This window comes from Procambarus clarkii, chromosome 5, assembly GCF_040958095.1.
Source record: "Procambarus clarkii isolate CNS0578487 chromosome 5, FALCON_Pclarkii_2.0, whole genome shotgun sequence".
In the NCBI taxonomy this organism is placed as follows: domain Eukaryota; kingdom Metazoa; phylum Arthropoda; class Malacostraca; order Decapoda; family Cambaridae; genus Procambarus; species Procambarus clarkii.
Window position 1 is genome coordinate 32,075,005 of NC_091154.1, and position 13,918 is coordinate 32,088,922.

General features: G+C 44.8%; 1 protein-coding gene across 1 annotated transcript in view; it reads left to right on the forward strand.

The window, feature by feature from the left end:
• qtc (quick-to-court) overlaps positions 1–13,918 on the forward strand; it is a 66,341-nt gene that overhangs the window by 21,463 nt on the left and 30,960 nt on the right. The window contains exons 4-5 of the mRNA XM_069300580.1: positions 2,172–2,378; positions 12,546–12,848. Of these exons, the coding sequence (XP_069156681.1) occupies positions 2,172–2,378; positions 12,546–12,848 (510 nt within the window). The remainder of the gene's footprint in view (positions 1–2,171; positions 2,379–12,545; positions 12,849–13,918) is intronic.

The window sequence follows — 13,918 nt, forward strand, 5'->3', positions numbered from 1 at the left end:
CTGCAGCAGCAGCAGCAGCAGCAGCAGCAGCAGCAGCAGCAGCAGCAGCAGCACCCACCCACCACCACCACCACCACCCACCACCACCCACCACCATCACACGCCCGCCAGCCCCGCCCCTCGCAGCACCATCACACGCCCGCCAGCCCCGCCCCTCGCAGCACCATCACACGCCCGCCAGCCCCGCCCCTCCCAGCACCATCACACGCCCGCCAGCCCCGCCCCCTGCAGCAGCAGCAGCAGCAGCAGCAGCAGCAGCAGCAGCACCACCACCACCACCACCACCACCACCACCACCACCACCACCACACGCCCGCCAGCCCCGCCCCTCCCAGCACCATCACACGCCCGCCAGCCCCGCCCCCTGCAGCAGCAGCAGCAGCACCACCACCACCAGCACCACCACCACACGCCCGCCAGCCCCGCCCCTCCCAGCACCATCACACGCCCGCCAGTCCCGCCCCCTGCAGCAGCAGCAGCAGCAGCACCACCACCATCACACGCCCGCCAGCTCCGCCCCTTGCAGCAGCAGCACCAGCACCACCACCACACGCCCCGCCCCTTACAGCACCACCACCACACGCCCGCCAGCCCCTGATGGGGGGAACCCCATGATAGACGTAATGTTGCCGACGCTATAGTGGCTGCTTGTAGATCAATGTTTAAATAGCCTCGGTCAGGACAATTATAGATGGTAGGTAAGATGTTGAAGACTAGTGTGTCCAGACGACTTGCCACACACCCAAGATAGCAAAGCGACAACGTGTGCAAAAGATGCATAGATCGCGGTAATGTGGGAGGACCAGTGAAGAACTATGATAGCCGCCTTCTCGATTAGAGAACTGGGTCAATCAATGGAAATTACTGTACCACCAGGTTGTTGAGATGTACATTTAAACAGCTACAGCTGCTGTGGGAAATACGGTGATGGGTACCCCTCGTCCCACAACCCCCTATCCATTCCTACCCTCGTCCCTCCCCCCTATCCATTCCTACCCTCGTCCCTCCCCCTATCCATTCCTACCCTCGTCCCTCCCCCCTATCCATTCCTACCCTCGTCCCTCCCCCCTATCCATTCCTACCCTCGTCCCTCCCCCCTATCCATTCCTACCCTCGTCCCTCCCCCCTATCCATTCCTACCCTCGTCCCTCCCCCCTATCCATTCCTACCCTCGTCCCTCCCCCCTATCCATTCCTACCCTCGTCCCTCCCCCTATCCATTCCTACCCTCGTCCCTTCCCCCTATCCATTCCTACCCTCGTCCCTCCCCCTATCCATTCCTACCCTCGTCCCATCCCCCCTATCCATTCCTACCCTCGTCCCATCCCCCCTATCATTCCTACCCTCGTCCCTCCCCCCTATCCATTCCTACCCTAGTCCCTCCCCCCTATCCATTTCCTACCCTCGTCCCTCCCCCCCTATCCATTCCTACCCTCGTCCCTCCTCCCCTATCCATTCCTACCCTCGTCCCTCCTCCCTATCCATTCCTACCCTCGTCCCTCCTCCCTATCCATTCCTACCCTCGTCCCTTTCCCCCTATCCAATCCTACCCTCGTCCCTTTCCCCCTACCCAATCCTACCCTCGTCCCTTTCCCCCTATCCAATCCTACCCTCGTCCCTTTCCCCCTATCCAATCCTACCCTCGTCCCTCCCCCCTATCCATTCCTACCCTCGTCCCTCCCCCCTATCCATTCCTACCCTCGTCCCCTCCCCCCTATCCATTCCTACCCTCGTTCCTCCCCCCTATCCATTCCTACTCTCGTCCCATCCCCCCTATCCATTCCTACCCTCGTCCCATCCCCCCTATCCATTCCTACCCTCGTCCCATCCCCCCTATCCATTCCTACCCTCGTCCCCTCCCCCCTATCCATTCCTACCCTCGTCCCCTCCCCCCTATCCATTCCTACCCTCGTCCCCTCCCCCCTATCCATTCCTACCCTCGTCCCACCCCTATCCATTCCTACCCCCCTCCCACCCCCTATCCATTCCTACCCCCCTCCCACCCCCTATCCATTCCTACCCTCGCCCCACAACGGATCCCCCTATCCGTTCCAACCCTCGTCCCACAACCCCCTATCCGTTCCTACCCTCTTCCCACAACCCCCTATCCGTTCCTACCCTCTTCCCACCCTTACTAATACTAATCTGTGCACTTGTAACCCTCTCCCATAGTCTTACGCCGGTCTTGGCGTCTCCTCTTGGCATCCGAGTCTTAGCAGCCACCACCACCACCACTCCACCTCCACCAGCAACCATAACCACCACCACCACCACCACCACTCCACCTCCACCAGTCACCACCACAGCCGCAGGCCCAACTTCCTCCCTGTTACGTCGTCGTCCTCTCCCGCCTTCCGCAACTCTGTCCCGGCCACTCCGGTAGGTAGTTGCTCTCGATGTGGTGGAACATTGCTTGGGGGAGGCAAGGGGTTGTAAAGTGAGTTGATGAGGGAGGGGGGATATAATAGAGCTGGAAGGTGGGTGGCGTGTGCCGGATTGACGGTATTGGGAGACACATTAGCTTAAACTGTCGGTTAACTCTGACTTACTGGTACATGTAAGCAATACTTAGAAGCACTCGTAAAAAATTATTAAAGAACACGCTAATCCTGACACCTATTCCCCCCCATTCCCTCGTTGGACTCTACGGCGAAGCATGTACATATGCAGGCACCAGAGTACCCAAATGAGCCAAAGCGTGTGTGTGTGTATATGTATATGTGTGTGTGTGTATATATATATATATATATATATATATATATATATATATATATATATATATATATATATATATATATATATATATATATATATATATATATATATAACTGAAAACTCACACCCCAAGAAGTGACTCGAACCCATACTCCCAGAAGCAACGCATCTGGTATGTACAAGACGCCTTAATCCACTTGACCATCACGACCGGACATAAGTGGATTAAGGCGTCTTGTACATACCAGATGCGTTGCTTCTGGGAGTATGGGTTCGAGTCACTTCTGGGGTGTGAGTTTTCAGTTGCATATGTCCTGGGGACCATTCAGGCTTGTTCGCATTTGTGTTCCTCACGTGTTGCCCCAAAGAATGAGGTGATTTGGTAAAATGCTATGCCCAAGATAACTATCCGAGTGCCGGCGGTGGGGTGGTTCAAATAGCCTCGGCTATCACCTCATTATGTCCGGTCGTGATGGTCAAGTGGATTAAGGCGTCTTGTACATACCAGATGCGTTGCTTCTGGGAGTATGGGTTCGAGTCACTTCTGGGGTGTGAGTTTTCAGTTGCATATGTCCTGGGGACCATTCAGGCTTGTTCGCATATATATATATATATATATGTGTCGTACCTAGTAGCCAGAACTCACTTCTCAGCCTACTATGCAAGGCCCGATTTGCCTAATAAGCCAAGTTTTCATGAATTAATGTTTTTTCGTCTACCTAACCTACCTAACCTAACCTAGCTTTTTTTGGCTACCTAACCTAACCTTACCTATATATATAGGTTAGGTAGGGTTGGTTAGGTTCGGTCATATATCTACGTTAATTTTAACTCCAATAAAAAAAAATTGACCTCATACATAGTGAAAAGGGTAGCTTTATCATTTCATAAGAAATTAATTATAGTAAATAAATTAATTCAGGAAAACTTGGCTTATTAGGCAAATCGGGCCTTGAATAGTAGGCTGATAAGTGAGTTCTGGCTACTTCAAAGTACTCGCCAGCCGGTTAGCATTGTAAATGTGTGGCCACGTCTGTGGTAAATAATAATAATAATAATAATACTAATACTAATAATAATAATAATTAATAATAAGTTTGGCAACAGAAAATAAGCACTGGAAAATGTTAGGTTCAAATTACGATATTAGTGTATTTTACATTCTTTTAAATGCCTCTTTAGATGGTACTAGTGTAAAAAAAAAAGTGTAATAATTTTGGCTATGAAAGCCATTTGGACGTTAAGTGTGTGAAGGTTTTATATGAAACTTAGTAATACTTAACCCTAGCAGGTGTGTGTTATTAGTTGTGGTCTGTTGTTAACCGGATTTGGGATTATAGCTTCACGCATTAGTGGTAGTTGTGGGATACAAGTTTGTATCGTGTGATGATAGTGTGAGAGATTGTCTAAGCGTGTGGTATCGTATCGTGTGATACAAGTTTGTATCTACAGCATATCCGTTTAGTGCTTCTTGTTAACTGAATTTAATAATAGGAATTAAACGCATTTATCTACTTATGGGAGGCTCTCACAAGCCTGTAGCCTAAAATTTATAAGGCTTTTCTAGTTGAGTTGGACTCTTAATAAAAGATACTAGTTTCTATTGGTTGTAGTTCTGACATTTTAAAGTTGGTGATATAGTTGCTAATTAATAGTTCTGATATTTTAAGTTGCAGCGCTCTGGAAGAGTTAGAGATCAGAATTAGTACTGCTCTCTAAAGCTTGAAAGATGTAGAGGGCACTTGAGGATATGTAGTTTGTTCAACGTTATCTTGAGAAATTTAATAAGGTTGGTCTTGGAGCTTGCCATGAGGGGGTGATTGTGTTGTGTGGCCACTGTGGTTTAGCCGCTGCTGGTTATTACTTGTGTGTTAGTTTAGTTCATTTATTATGCACCCCATACCCATCTTGTGGGCGGTAGTGGAAAGGGTTACAGAGGCACATAATGGGCTCAGAGACTGAACCCCACAATTCATTTAGCTAAGCGAGTTACAATCTTGATGAGCTAGTTACAAAATTCAATATAAGTCGTCACATGTGGGTTGTTGGAAGGTATTGTGTAGCAAGGAGCATTTCAGGGGGTTTTGACATTCCTGCTGGTTGATTTTTTTTAAATTCAGTTTTAGGATGCGTCAAATTTCCTTTATCTTGCTCTTAATCTGGGTGTTTATTTTAAGATTTTTCGCTAGTAGATTTGTTTGTAAATAGTATGCAATATGATTTTAAATATAAAGGGAGAGTTCGTTGGCTATTAATTACGTAATGACTTTGAGTTCGGTAATTACCATGATGATTAGAATGTGTTTGAGCTTCGGAAGATGAAAATTATGAACAGACGGTATAGGCTGGTGTCGGTAGGCCTTTTGGTAGGTCACTGGTTTACACAAGACAGTCGAGGGCTAAGTTTACTGCCCCCGAGAATCAATATATTGTAAACTGGCTGCGACTGTGTATGAATGTGGCAGACTTGATGACAGTTGCTTTACGGTTGCGGTGTGTTGGGTTACATCCCTGAGAACTGGAGCTTACCTGGAGCACAGCAGAGCCCAGTGTGCAGCCCGTCCTCTACAAGTGCCACAACGGGCAGACAATGGTGTACTAATACGATCGAATCACGCGTACGCGTATCAACCTACGTACGTAGCAACCTACGTACGTATCAACCTACGTACGTATCAACCTACGTACGTATCAACCACGCGTACAAAACGTCTATGGTTGCGCGTCGCTGTGATTTATAGCACCCCCTTTTATTTGTCCTGGTTGATACCTGGTTGATGGGGTTCTGGGAGTTCTTCTACTCCCCAAGCCCGGCCCGAGGCCAGGCTTGACTTGTGAGAGTTTGGTCCACTAGGCTGTTGCTTGGAGCGGCCCGCAGGCCCACGTACCCACGTACCCACCACAGCCCAGTTGGTCCGGCACTCCTTGAAGGAAACAATCTAGTTTCCTCTTGAAGATGTCCACAGATGTCCATTTCGGGATTTTGACGCAATGGTAAATTAGGTGTTAATGTATATTTTAGATGAGTAGGGGCTGGTAATGGCTTTGTATGCAGTCAGTCTTCAAAACAAAGGGTCTAAATAGATTACATTTAGCAGCCAGTCCCGCTGTTGAGAGAAATCCACATTACCCGACGCCCAGCTGATAACGTTCAAACTTGAAACTGAAACAAAAATTGCTAACTTCCGTTCGAATGTTGAAAATAAACTTCTTGAATAGATTCAGACTTGAAACGTCAAACAACGCAGCCACAGGGTTGATGTAGAAGCAGCAGCGTCATTCGCTCCAACATATTGGTGGTGGTTGATAAAGATTAAGCTACCCAAGAGATGGCACGGGCATGAATAGCCCGTAATTATTGACGGTGGTTACAGAGACCAGGTATAGTAGTGACCTCGGATGCTGTAATAAGTTATTATGGTCAACACTCTAAAACCCCCCCTTCTGTAGTCCTACGAAAATTACTACAGTATTTTGTCTTGTCTTTCTAAAAGCAAAAAATGTAGCATATGAAACATGTCGGAGTATTAGAGTCCTTGCTAAAATGGAGACTAATTACAGGTAAATAGTCTAGTTGTTTATGATGTCTATCTAGAGAAGTTTAAGCTGCGTGTATAGTTCTAATATTTTAAAGTTTGTGGTCAATAATTGTTAACGAGTTAGATCTTTACGTACTGGGATAGTTCTGACCTTTTAGGGATGTAACAACACAACAGGGGAGGGGGGGGGGGGGTTAACAAAAAATATAAATTTGTATTTCTGATTGCTTTTGATTTTGAGTGTATTTAAGAGATCAACATGAGCTGCTCGAGAGCAGGTGCAGAACTGTAATAATCATCTGATACATTTATTCCTTAGCTATATTTAACTGTCGTTCATATCGTATGGGCAAATTTTGTTCATAGTAACTGAAAGCATAGATTGAAATCGGTGGCATTATCAACAGATGATATAAATTATATCTTATATACAGTGACCTTTTGTATTTTTGTTGACGTGTTGGGCGGGGTTTGTGAGGGTGGCCAGACCGGCTGAGCAGCAATATGACTCTTCCAAGTGTTGCAGGAGACACCGTTCCTGTGGTCAGGCACCCAGCTGTTCCCAGGCACCCAGCTGGGGATGGGTGGGGCTGCTGGGACTCCCAGGAGGAAGGCCAGTTAGTGCAGCTGCGCGTCTCGTGGGCGACCTGTCTCGAGGCAATGTCGTAACCTAGGAAAACTGAGGCTTTCCTTCCCAAATATTGTAAAAGCTTTGAGAGAATGGGACTTAATAGCCAATTGCATATACTTATTAAAGAGCGTGTGTGTCGTTTTCAGTGGTTTCGCACCTGGGCGTCTCTCTCCTTCACTGTCTCAACCTGTCTCACTCTGCATGGTGAGGAAGGCAGATACACAACATTTCAAGATTCGAAAACAAAATTGGCTTGGATGTTACTAAAAGATTGCATACATTGGCTACGAATAGTTTGGGTGCTCAATTGCAACAGTGTATTAAGTTTTCTCATCAAAACTCATTTTCACTGTTTCAAGGCTACAGAAAATAAAACTAATGCCACTAGGCACTCTTAAAGGTGGCGTCTTAAGCCCACCATGTTCGGTGTACTAATAAGTCTAACTAAAAAATTACGAAAAATTAGAATTAGTTGTGCAGATGTTCTTGTACATGCCAAAAATCAGATGTAAACAATCTAAAATTGCATACACACACAGCCTGTGAAAGCCTTGGTCTAGTGATCGTCACTGGAGAACACCGAGGTGTGGTCAAGAGACACACACACACGTGCTATACCAAAAGTATACCCCACAGTCAAGATTTATAACATGGCTAGAGTAGTGTCGGAACTGTGGGGGGGGGGGGGGTTCAGACACAGCCCCGAGTGCATTGTACTTGATTGATTGATGAAGACTTAGCTACCTAGGAGGTGGCACGGGCATGAATACCCCGTAAGTGGTAGACTTTTTTTTTTTTAGTGAATGTGATCTTTGGTCGTGAAAGGATAAAATGCATGCTGTGCTCACATTTAAATAGTCAGTCCTTAATATGTAGCTCCTATCGCGGGGAAGGAAACTGCTTGACAGTATTTAAGGGTGTCCAGCTGCCGAACATTTCATTACCAAGAGAGTAGCAGTGTTGATGGCTCAGGGTGGTTACTGCAAGATTCAGGGACTCTTAAAGCTCTTCTAAGGTGTTGGTTGCTTGACATTCCGGGAGATAGTGAAGTAGTGGCTTTTCTGTGATTGTTTGGCAGAAGATGCATTCTATCTGTCGAGGTTCACCAATTTCCCAGTTGCATCTGTAACATAGACGTAGTCTGTATAACCGAACTATTTCCTTGTAGATTCCTTTTGGGATATTTAACTTGCCAAATTTGGTGGCCTGAAGATACCATATTGCGGTGTACATGCCAGTGCTGACATTATGTATTAGCAGTTACACTGTGGCAGAATACCCCCGTTGAAAAGCAGAGGTGCAACATGTACTCTGAGAGAGAATTAACTCTATCAACATTAGAGGCCTGAGACACTTAAACACGCTTCCACTACACATAACTGGCCGACCCCTCAATGTTCAAGAGAACTGGATAAGCACCTCCAAGGATACCTGATCAACCAGGCTGTGACTCAAACGTTAGGCTGCGAGCAGCCGCGTCCAGCACCCTGGTTGATCAGTCCAGCAACCAGGAGGCCAGGGAGCGGGCCGCGGGGACGCTAAGTCCCGGAAGCACCTCAAGGTAAGGTGGCTGCTGTGGCGGACACCCCGTTTAGCTCAACGAACTTTACGGTTCTGGTTCTGAACCCATTATGTACAATTGACCTTTTTCCCCCACTACAGTTCATAGGATGGATATGGGGTTCACCCCTGCTCACTGGGGGGGGGGGTATTGGGTGCATAATAACTGAACTTCGAGTAACAAACGGTGTCTGACAAACCCTTAACAAGTGGGTTAACCATACTTGGGAGGTCGCACGTCTACTGCTCTTTAATTTGGCCGTGTAACAAGTACATATTTGAAGTCAATCACTCCAGTGGGATCTCGGAACATCTCGCGTCATGATCATTGACATCAGTGAAGTCACACACCTTGTGCTCACCTTTAATAATAAAACATTTTCTCCCTCGTTCGGTCAAGTTAAGTATTTATTTATATTAGATTTGACAATTTATATGCACACCTTGCACTTCGTTATAATAGTAAACAGACTGCACAGCACCTTTATTAATTACAGTGACACAATACATTATACATTGAACATTACAGGATAGTTGAAGAGTTGTGATTATTATTTTAGCCAAGGTTTCGACGTAGCAGATGCCAAACCTTCCATATTTTACTTGTCCTCAAAGCATTTAGAATAATTAAAAAAATTCCAGATTATTAAATTAGATAAAGCCTTTACTCCAAATTTCACGTACATACATTTACTTTTTTTGTTTATATTCTATACTTCATTACACAGCATAGCACTGACTTCCCTACATTTGTTCATTATTGTCTTAAATTATGTAAATATCACAATTTCGCGTCAATTTGAGAGTTAACGGTGTTGCACAAGAATGGATGTACGCATTTCCAGCAACAACCCATTATCGTATACAAAAAAGTTGAATTTAGAGTAATAATAGTACAAAACACACTGCAATCGTCCTCCACCTCTAGCATATCTTACCATTTCGTTCGTGCAATTTCGTGTGCAATGTGTTGGAAAAATCGTATCGTAACAGTTTGGGTATTCGTGACAAATGCCGTCAAATTATATTTTAGAGCTGAGGCTAGGAATATAGTCATCCCCCCTGGCTTATCCTCATTATCCCTTGTTAGCCGTAGTTGGCGCCTGTTATTATTGGAGGTTACCGCTGGTAATGACCGTAATAACCTAACCTTGACCTTTGTGGTCCGCGTAATTTTGTGGGGGGGGGGGGGGCATTGTTTTGTTTAAGCCGTGAATAACTGGGCGTAGACCTTGAATAGCACCTCTCGGGCGAATTATGAGTGCTGGAATACACGCCTCGTTAGTTAAGTTTATTGTGGAATATTTCTGCCGATATTAATTTGTTACACAAGTTATGAAAGTCCTTGATTGAGTTGTCTTTTAGATTATATCCATTCTTTAAGTGTTAAAGTAGCGTTGGGAGAAGCGTGAACTGGAGAAGGTTGAGGTGGGAGTATTTTGCCAGCCCGGTGTTGACGCAATTGGACATACAAACAGCACATGCCATAAAGAAGCAGTTGCGACTGGTGTTCCGCATTCAGTTTTAAGTTTATTCGGGAGTAATTAATTGTTACATAATTTATCTTAATCCACGAACACGTGTGGTTGATAATAAAATATCAGGAAATTGAAATAAGTTTATTGAGGTAAAATACACACAAAGGGATGAGGTAGCTCAAGCTATTAAGAACATAAGAACAAAGGCAACTGCAGAAGGCCTATTGGCCCATACGAGGCAGCTCCTATTTATAACCACCCAATCCCACTCATATACTTGTCCAACCCGCGCTTGAAACAATCGAGGGACCCCACCTCCAGCACGTTACGCGGTAATTGGTTCCACAAATCAACAACCCTGTTACTGAACCAGTATTTACCCAAGTCTTTCCTAAATCTAAACTTATCCAATTTATACCCATTGTTTCGTGTTCTGTCTTGTGTTGATACTTTTAATACCCTATTAATATCCCCTTTGTTATGTCCATTCACCCACTTGTAAACCTCTATCATGTCACCCCTAACTCTTCGCCTTTCCAGTGAATGCAACTTAAGCTTTGTTAATCTTTCTTCATATGAAAGATTTCTAATTTGGGGAATTAACTTAGTCATCCTATGCTGGACACGTTCAAGTGAATTTATATCCATTCTATAATATGGCGACCAAAACTGAACTGCATAATCTAAATGGGGCCTAACTAGAGCAAGATATAGCTTGAGAACCACACCAGGTGTCTTGTTACTAACGCTTCGATTAATAAATCCAAGTGTTCGATTTGCCTTATTACGAACATTTATGCATTGATCCTTTTGTTTTAAATTCTTACTAATCATAACTCCCAGATCCCTTTCGCAATCAGACTTCGCAATCTCAACACCATCTAGCTCGTATCTTGTAACTCTATCATCATTACCTAATCTCAGAACTTTACATTTATCAGCATTAAACTGCATCTGCCAATCCTTTGACCATTTCAAAACCCTATCTAGATCAACTTGAAGCGATAGTGAGTCCTCCTACGAATTAATTTCCCTACCGATTTTCGTATCATCGGCAAATTTGCAAATGTTGCTACTCAAACCTGAATCTAAATCATTTATATATATTATAAACAACAGAGGCCCAGGACAGAGCCTTGAGGCACTCCACTTACAACATTTTCCCACTCTGACTTGATTCCATTTATACTAACTCTGTTTCCTTTGGTATAGCCATGCCCTAATCCAGCTTAATATAGCACCCCCAATACCATGAGCCTCTATCTTTTTAATCAGTCTTTCATGTGGCACTGTATCAAAAGCTTTGCTAAAGTCAAGGTACACATCACAATCCTTACCACTATCAACTGCCTCAACTATGCTAGAATAAAAAGATAAGAAATTTGTTAAACATGAACGGCCATTTATAAAACCATGTTGCGACTCAATTATTAATTTGTTTTTCAAGATGAAGACGAATTTTATTTGCTATTATAGATTCGAGTAACTTTCCCACAATAGACGTTAGGCTAATTGGTCGATAGTTAGACGCAAGTGATCTATCTCCTTTCTTAAAAACTGGTATCACATTAGCAACTTTCCAAAACTCTGGCACTCTGCCTGACTCTATTGATTTATTAAATATGGTTGACAGTGGGTCACAAAGCTCCTCTTTGCATTCTTTAAGCACCCTGGCAAACACTTCATCCGGCCCTGGGGATTTGTTTGGTTTGAGTTTTACTATTTGTTTAAGAACATCCTCCCTGGTAACTGCTAAACTCGTCAACCTGTCCTCGTCCCTCACCCACATACCCACATAGACTTATTCGGCTGAAGGCATTATTCTCACCCCGTTCAGTACATAGTGTTAATACATACATACACACACATCGTTTAGTTTAGTTCATTTATTATGCACCCCATACCCATCTTGTGGGCGGTAGTGGAAAGGGTTACAGAGGCACATAATGGGCTCAGGGACTGAACCCCACAATTCATTTAGCTAAGCAAGTTACAATCTTGATGAGCTAGTTAAAAAATTCAATAAAAGTCATCACATCAACGATGGGTTCGAGATCGACCTCAAGTACAGGTTCTAAATTAAGCAACTGACATATGTGGAGAGCTAGTGTCACAATTTATATGTTTGTCCTGCACACCGCCCCCCCCCCCATCCAGTGGGAAGCGGTGGATAGGTTACAATCACTTAGTTACTACCTACAGTTAGCAAACTGGGGATATTTGGCTAAAATTTCTGGTAGCAGATCATTTTGAATGAAATATTGACACATCGCTGGAACATTGGTTATAGAATTGTCTCTAAATTCACGTATCTTTTCGCACTCCATCACATAGTGACGGAGGGTGTGCGAATAGTTTTGTTGACACAGTTTACATTTGGTCAGGTCTACATCAGCAGATAATGAGAATTCCCAGAGATACTTGTAACCGAGTCTAAGCCGAGCAGTAGTAACATCTAGAAGTCTGCTGGTTTTATTGGATGATCCATAGATGTGTGGCTCCTCTTACATCACAAACAATAAACATATTACCAAACATTCTGAGAGACCAGGAGCATTGTATTTGGGTTTTATGTATATATATATCACTGGGGAATGCGTGTTAATTACATCCTCTCTTGCAGGCGTCGCCACCGGAGACTCCTAATTCGAGGTCTCCCGATCTGGATCTGGACGACGGTGATTCCGTCAAGAGTTTTGGCTCTGTGTCTTCCGCTGTGAGTTGCGACGCGGGCCTGGCGCAGCACCGCCACTACTACAACCACCACCCCCAGCAGCAGCAACACACTTGCGGGGGCGGCAGTACCAACAGCAAGGGTGGCAAGAACCTGAAGTATGTGCTTCACTGCCGCCACAACCACGATTACGACCCCGATAATTACCTCACGCCCACACAACGGGCGGCTCGGCGCATTCGAGAGCTGAAGGTAGGTTGGTGGGAAGGGTAGCAAGAGCCAGGAAAGAAAAGGGAGGTAGGTAGGTGTTACAACTGATATGAGTGGGGCTTCTATGGGGTACTGGTACTATTAAGGGGTATAGGTAGTTAGAAGACAGGAGTATCAAATATGGGAGAGCTAAAAGGCCCGGCCCCCAAAATAAACTATCCACAGTAGTAATAACTTGCTACAAGACCAAATATGTTAGTCTAAGGGTTGATCACTGCGCTCCCACCTTGGAAGAAGAGATACTCTGTAATTCATGTACTTATTTATTAACCCCTTAACAACCCCCCATATACACTCACACCAATAACAATAATAATAATAACTTTACCACACTATCTTACGTTAAAAGCCTTGGTCCACATAGACAGGATACAAGGTTTACACTAATAACAAGCTAGGGTAAAGTACTACTGGATAAGCACTGAAGCTGGATGCAGCTTAGGGTAGTGAGACCATGTGGTACCCTAATACAAAACACAACACTTAGGGTAAACAAAACACTGGCAAATACTAACCCCAGGTCTCACCAATAGTTACTACCAGAGTAGGCACACTTACACCATATAATACTTAACTTAAGGGTACAGGAACTTCAGGTAAGGGAAATAAGTAAGAGGAGAAGGAAGGAGAGTAGGGATACAGCCACAGAGTAGGTCTTAACCTCACGCCACCAGCCAAGAGAAGACCGAGCTAGCCACCAGCTGCCTCCCTCATGTTGTGGTGCCGGGAGGAGCCTAATTGATCGTGCAGCTAAGCACATTAAAGATCTTCCCCTATGCAACGTATTGTTACTTTATGAATGATTAGAAAGTATTAGTAAGCAAAGTTGGTGCCTATGTTATTATTTAATAATCAACCCCCAGCTCAGTCTTTAAATGCTCTTTGAGAAACAATAATAGTCTTACGTCTGGCAGGGAAGATACAAACAATTGACATTCTAGATGCCCAACTGTGCTACCAGGAAGTTTAATAGCTCAATTTTGACCTCTGGTTTCCACTGGAGAACCCAGGGTCGTAACACTCCTCCCCCCTTCAGAGAAAAAAAAAAATGT